General features: G+C 40.8%; 1 protein-coding gene across 1 annotated transcript in view; it reads right to left on the bottom strand.

The window, feature by feature from the left end:
• The window catches only part of CD9 (CD9 molecule), a 9121-nt gene extending 2414 nt beyond the window's left edge, over positions 1–6707 (bottom strand). The window contains exons 1-6 of the mRNA XM_010004929.1: positions 6678–6707; positions 6432–6534; positions 3046–3143; positions 1755–1829; positions 731–823; positions 169–255 (exon numbers count right to left, since the gene is read on the bottom strand). Coding sequence (XP_010003231.1) covers positions 169–255; positions 731–823; positions 1755–1829; positions 3046–3143; positions 6432–6534; positions 6678–6707 — 486 coding nt within the window. The remainder of the gene's footprint in view (positions 1–168; positions 256–730; positions 824–1754; positions 1830–3045; positions 3144–6431; positions 6535–6677) is intronic.
• Between the last annotated feature and the right edge of the window lie 492 nt (positions 6708–7199).

Here is a 7199-nt window from a genome sequence, read left to right as displayed (position 1 = left end):
TGTTCTTTCCACTGTAACAGTACGTTCATTTTCCATCACCAGACTAGAGATGGGTTTCTAAGGAAGTGTGACACGGGACTTTCCCAGAGACTGGAAGGGTTTATTGATAAACATATTTCTCATTCTACTGATTGGGAAGAGCTGTTGGTGAATTAAATCATGCTTTACCACCACAGAAAGTGAGTCCGTAGCCTTCTTCGGACAGATGTCTGTTAACAGCTGGTCAAAAACTCCTGTCATACCACAGCAGTCTAGCTACAAGGAAACAAAAAAGAAAACCACGTTAAATAATCCTTATTTTTGCTTTGTATTTGGTAAAAAGGGAGAAATAGATTAAGTTTTATTACAGACCGTATATACATTTCCTTAGAACTGTCTGCCTCTTTTACCACTATAAATGTCATTTTGAAAAGCCTCTATTACATTAAAGGACAAGAATCTGAAAAGAAGACCTAGATCTCATTAAGCATACACACATTTTACCAGCTTGCTTCTGAATTTTTGGAAAACAGTAACTAGTTCTATGCATTTCAGATGTTCAAAAGAACAAAAAAAGCATACTGGATTAACTAATACAATACAAAGATATCTTCTCTGCAAGTTGTTACTAATACTCCCTTGGTTTCTTCTAGTTAGTACGGTATTAGAGTTGTACAGGGAACTGGATGACACGGAGACCAGTGTTAACAAGGTATATTACTGTCTAGTTTAAGTATAACTATGTACTTACAGCTGCGTGAAATGCTTTCAGGGTCTCTCTGGCAGCTGGTTGGGATCTCTTCTCATAGGTTTCCCTGTAGAATTCCTGTAACTCATCAATAACCTACAAGATAGCAAAGATTTGTGGTTTATTACTGTTCTACCTGAATATTACTTATTGAGAACTATCATAAAAAATTCTGCAACATAAAATACCCATCCTTTTGACAGGTAGAAATAGAGGGTGGACATCTGGACAGCATTTCTCACCCAGAACAGGTGAGCCCAACTGGTACACTCACTTTAAAAGCCACACCTGAGCAGATAAGATTCAGAATTTCCCTTCCAAACCTCAGCTTCTAGGTGGAGTGAGCAAACCAAGTCTTTGCCCATTGGTTACACAAAAATATTCCCTCATCATTTCTGCACACTAGGAGTTGCTATATGCCCATCAGGTAATACAAGGAAGAAAGTAACTCTTATCACCAAGCACCTTATTTTGAAACAAAACAGAATCCTGACTGCCTGTGAGAGGACAACCCAAATCAGTCATGCCTTAAATACAGAAACATTGAGCAAACAGCTGACATAGCTCCATCTAGAAATGGTGAAGCTTCACTGCTCAGCCAGGTACTGCCTGGAGAGCATCTCTAGCATGCAACAGCAGCCTGGATTCTGGCTTATGGGCTATAGTCTCATTTTTAAATATTAGGGTTTAATTCCTTTTATTGTTTTGCTAGAATGTGTCTTCTTCCTCTCCCCTCAATTCCCTGGGTCATCAAGATTTCACTAGTACTGGTACAGTTTTCAGTAGACTGCTAACTTTCCATGGGCACAGTCACAGAATCGTAGAATGGTTTGGGTTGGAAGGGACCATTTAAAGATCATCTAGTTCCAATGGCCCTGCATGGGCAGGGACACCTCCTACTAGACCAGATTGCTCAAAGCCCCATCCAACCTGCCCTTCAGCACTTTCCATGATGGGGCAGCCACAACTTGTCTGGGCAACCTGTTCCAGCATCCCACCACTCTACCAAATGTTAAGAGCAACCTACCTTTTCTTTATTTGCAAATCCCCAGATTGCAGCAGCAATTTCAAGGGCAAAAATAACAAAAAGGAAGAGGAAGAACTAGGAAAAAAAAAAAAAGACCACATCATTATTTAAGACAACAGCACTAAAACCCAGCATCTCGCACATGTACTGCAGGCTTGGCCAGTTCCCAGTGTTCAGCCTTCTGGGAACAGTCACTCAATCAGTTTCCAGTGGGAGACCTGAAATGCTGGTAAGACTAGAAAAGAGGATATACTGCACTGGGTCAGCATTTCTTCCAGGAGCATCAGAAAGCCTGGCTGTGTTTTCCAAACCGAAGTCCTCCTTTTTGATCAGTATTAATTAAAACCAATCATCTCTAACTCCGACTTTGAAGTTGCACAGGTCACTCCAGACACATCACAACAGTTGATGACAATTCTTTTCTCTGGCTTGTCACTCCTATTGCTTTAGGAGTCATTACTTCATACCTAGCTTGTCAGCAACTCCCAAAGAGCTAATGGTCACTTCTTCATTGTGTACTACGTAAAATAGAAATAAAGTGTCACCTCCATGTTTAATTGACTGGAAGGTCCAACACATCACTATCATTTAAAGGCACTTTAAAGAGATCTTCATAATTACAAAGGGCTAGAGGCATAATGTTGCAAGAAATATATTAAATTAACTTCTTTCATGACACAACAGAGGACCTGTTCTTTCCCTGCCTGCAGCAGTAGTCTTTTATTAACTAAGTGTTCTGGTTATTTGGATGAGTAGTCCTACAAGTGTACAGACGTGCATGAACCCAGTAAGCTTCACTAGCTCCTCCAGTCAGAAAACAATGAGGTTGCTCTCCAAAAATTGGCTTGCAAAGCAGTTGTCAACTAGAAGAGTTCATCCTGTGATTATGAACAGTAGAGGCTTGTTGTTTCAAGGATCAAATACCACAGTTCTGGCCTCAAAGACTGAAGATTGCACAGTCTCCAGAGTTCAGGGCAAAGTGTTTAATAAAGAGCATTACTTTCATTAACATTTTAGTTCTCTATTTGCACATACTCCCAGCTTTGTTGCTTCAGTGTCTGAATATGTCACTAACTCCTGAAGTAATCTTGTATTCAAATACAACACAGACATTTCAGTTTAGGGCCAGAAATGGAAACTGTATGTCATTAACCTTTTAGGTGTAGGTGCCATGAGTTTAAATGTGGTGGAGGCAAAACAATCAGCATCCGCTGTCCTTTAACTGCACAGTAATACTTTCCTTCCTTTCTCATCACGCTGCTAAAAATGTAACACTATTCTGAACACTTACCATGCCAAGCATACATTGAGATTCCTGCAATGCACCACAGCATCCCAAGAAACCAACCAGCATCATAAGTGCACCAGCTCCAATTAGGATGTAAACTCCTAGAAAGGAGAAAAAAAGACATGTAATTGAGGCCTCAACAGCATGGGAGAAAATTAGTTGCTCAACACATTACATTTGTAGTTTTTCCCAAGTTTTAAATTTCTTTATTGATGTATTCCAAGAAAAAAAAAAAAAAAGAAAAGGACTGTGCTCAGTTTTCAAAGCAAACATCTCAACTTGTGGGAAAATTTATTAATGAAAACTCCAACTTGTAACAACTAATCACTACTGCAGTTTCACAAGTTTCAGAAAATGAGCAAGATAAAGCCATCCAAATCAAACTGTAAGGCACATTTTCAAGCTAACTCAGAGCCAGAGTAACCAGCTTATCTACAGATCAAGAGTGTGTTGAAGTTAGAGACAGCTGGAACTTGTGATGTATCAACACCTGAGAATTCTCAATGCACACTGCCTCTAGGAGAACAGGTATCAGAAGTCATCATCATCATCTGTCATAAGGCATTAAATGCTTTCCTACCCTGCTTTTTCATCAAGAAACACTTATTTATTCCACCAGTCACAGTGGTACAAATCTACACTTCCCCTACCCAACTTGATGGCATCTCTAACTACAAGAAACTCCACATTTTCTGCTTTTGCAGAGGCAGATGCTTCAAACCATACCAAGCCACTCAGCTTGTAGACCATTCTGCCCTGAATTTAGGTAGCAAGTGTTGGGAGTGTAGAGGGCAAACACTTCTGGATTAAATGGCTTCATTCATGCCCAATCCTCTCCTTCTAAGCTTGGAAACTACCAGCTTAACAATTAGAGCTGCTAGCTGGTGAGAGCAGCAAGGCCTAGCAAGCAACACCCCTTCAAAGCAGAGCAAGAGAAATACTTTTGGGGTGGTGAAACATGAGAGAGAGTCAGCACAAAGCCTGTAGAATTAGCACCACATTTCTATCAATTTAGACAAAACTACAGCCTGGCCATCAGATACCAAATCAATAATACTATTTAAAGAATGCCATAGGTCAGCATTTGCAAATTATAACTTTTAGATGCACATGGATAATGTTAGCTGCCAAAATAAACATCTCCTTGATTAAGCATATGTAAGTGATTAAGCCTGACATTTCTTATCAGCAGGAAATTCCAGCACCCATTTTTTTTTGCCCTAAACTAAGTTTTCTGTTTTGAAAAAAAAAGGGTGCATTAGAACCCCTTATTCCAGTTTATTTTTCATAGTACAGAAAGTTTTTGAGGTAGCTTACTTTGTTATTGGGTACAAATTGCTAGATTCTTTCAATTTCCCCATCAGAAACTGTAGTCAGTAACACTTTAAAAAAAATAAATGTTAAAACAGCAATTCCTACTAAACTTTTTTAAAAACTCAGTTTAACCTATAGAGATTTCAAGTAGGTTTTACTGTTTTGCTGCATTCAGCCAGTAGTATCACATAAAATGTTTATGTTGTAGGAGGTTGAAGAGTTGTTTTGGACTAACCAAAATAAGACTTGTTAAATATTCAGCACAATGGCTAAGCTTAGGTTTCTGCTTCCTTCCCCAGGTCCAGTTAAAAGCTTCTGGAAATCTGCATGGCAGCAGCAAGAACCCAGGTTGCTACCATATCAAGGGTGAAATACAAACTTCCTTGAAGATAAGCAGCTTGCATGCCTGTGGCCTCTTTGAGATGTTGCACAAGCATTTCAATATTCCAAACTACGGCCTCTAACAAGCCTAATGCATCATTCCTAACAGCACACCCTGTAGGCACAGGCTACCCTGGTACTGTAAGGCTACAACCTAAGTTGCACCTACCAGCCTGCCTTACAGGGTCTTTACTGACCGGTTTGAATGTTGTAACAGACTGAGTAGCTCAGCAGAGGAGCCACCTTCCTTGACAAAAGAATCACAGAATCATCTTGGTTGGAAAAGACCTTGAAGGTCATCAAGTCCAACTGTAACCTAAATCCACCAACCATAACCTAATCTATCAGTTCAGGGATTAAATCATGTCCCTAAGCACCACATCTATATTTCTTTTAAACACTTCCAGGGATCATGACTCCACCACCTCCCTGCGCAGCCTTTTCCCATGTCCAAACACTCTTTTGGTAAAGAAATTCTAATACCCAGTCTAAACCTCCCCTGGTGCTGCTTCAGGCCCTTTCCTCTGGTCCTGTCATTATTCACTTGAGAGAAGAGGCCAATCCTCACCTCCCTACAACCTCCCTTCAGGTACTTGCTGAGAGCAATGAGGTCTCCCCCTCAGCATCCTCTTCTTCAAACTAAGAGTCAACTAAGGAAAGACTAACCTAACCACACTGTGGGTGGCTAACCAGTGATGCCATGCAGGACATGGCAATCCAGATGCTATAGAGATATGTATAAGGATTGTCCAAATCAAAGATGATGTGTATATAAGAAAGGTACACATTTGCTTTGTTCGTAATTGCTGGTCTTGAAACTCAGCTACTTGTTTTCAGAAAGGATTTGAGCACCAACAGGTGACAACCTAAGAAGGATGCATTCTTCTACCCAAGCCTAAGTGACTGTAGAGACCAAAATCTTACAGTTAGGGTAAAACATTATTCCATTAGGGCATTATAATAGCAAACCAAAGCCACATGTGTTTATCCCCAAACTGGTCATCAGGCTGACTGAGGCTTTGCCTGTGGAAAGCCTTGACTCAGGTCCTATAAGACCACAAAATATTGATGAGGAACTCCCACCTGGCCTAACTAAAGCTGTATTGATCTAGTTTGCCTCTAACAGTTGCTCATATAGACGAAAATATTAGTGTATCCCTTCCATTATGTTAAGTACAAATTAGCATACACACAGCTGTAAATGTTAGAAGATAGTACACATGCTCCTCAAAAGTGAGCAGCTAGATTGGAGGAGCCTAAACTGCCAAGGTTGGTCACTTTTTTTTTGGAAAATATAGTTATTGACACTATGACTACTCATTCAGTTTAGAGTGAAACTTTGCTGACTCATTATAAAGAAGCACCAGAAAGAAACATCTTCTAAGAGGAATCCCTCTTGGGATTACAAAACGCTCACCTGAAGAAGAATGACAGGGTGTAAGGTGGGAAAAACATGGTGATACACAGTGCCTAAAGAGCCAAGAAACTGCTGGTGTGACAATGCTGCTGCCTGCACAGAAGCTCACAGCAGAGGCTGGACCCCTGCACCAGCCTGGGGAAGCTGCTCTCTGCCCCACCAAGGCTGTTCAGGGCTGTTTTGTCTGTAGCCTTCAAGGAAGACAAAGGTTTCTAAGCAGTCTGGAAATCAAGGTGCAAAAGTGTGATCTATCACCCTCAGCCACCTCCTAGCTTACCTGTGTAAAACGTTGTGTTGTTGGATTCCAGTTCAAAGATGCTTTTGGTCTGCGAATCAAACCGAAGCCATAGCCCAATTGCAAGAACTGCTGTCCCTGCAAGCTGCAAGAACAAGACAGACCTGTTAAATCATACCAAGTAATACATTCACTGTTGCATGTGGAACAACCTCAGAAGTAAACACAGGATACAGCTCTTATTTAAAGAGCTGGTGGCAAAGAACTGGCATGAAAGGCTGGGAATACCGACACACGGACAAACTCAGCTCCTGACATGAGGCATCTCGTTGACAGAGGCGTTTACATTTTGAACTACAATGCTACATGAGAACAATGCCATTCTTGTTCTTTACTGAAAATACTCAAGGTTTACCAGCGTGCCAAGTGTCAGTATTTCCACTGGCCCCTCCACCCATTGTTTTATTCTGGGTGACTAATGACAACGCACAGCTTAGTGATCTTAAATCTTCAGGCTGAGATACAAGCGTAATGCAAGGATCAAGAACCTCCCAAGGCCAGCTATAGTTTAGCATATTGAACAGACTGGTAAGAATTCAGTGTCCCACAGCAGAGAAATCAGAGAGTGCTCTTTCTTGCTAAACAGGATGAAAACAATCCAGCAAGTTACTGCACTGACAGGAAGTAGAAAACACATGCGGTTGAAATACCAGCATTGCTGTGTGATGATCTGGAACGATGCAATCAAGTTTCAGGTATTTTTCATTTTATTTTATAATCATCTCTACCTGTGTGCCCCCAGATTCCTCT

This window comes from Chaetura pelagica, unplaced genomic scaffold (genome assembly GCF_000747805.2).
Source record: "Chaetura pelagica isolate M959 unplaced genomic scaffold, ChaPel_1.0 scaffold429, whole genome shotgun sequence".
NCBI lineage: Eukaryota > Metazoa > Chordata > Aves > Apodiformes > Apodidae > Chaetura > Chaetura pelagica.
The sequence above is the reverse complement of the archived record's forward strand: the minus strand, read 5'-3'. Positions and strand labels throughout refer to the sequence as shown.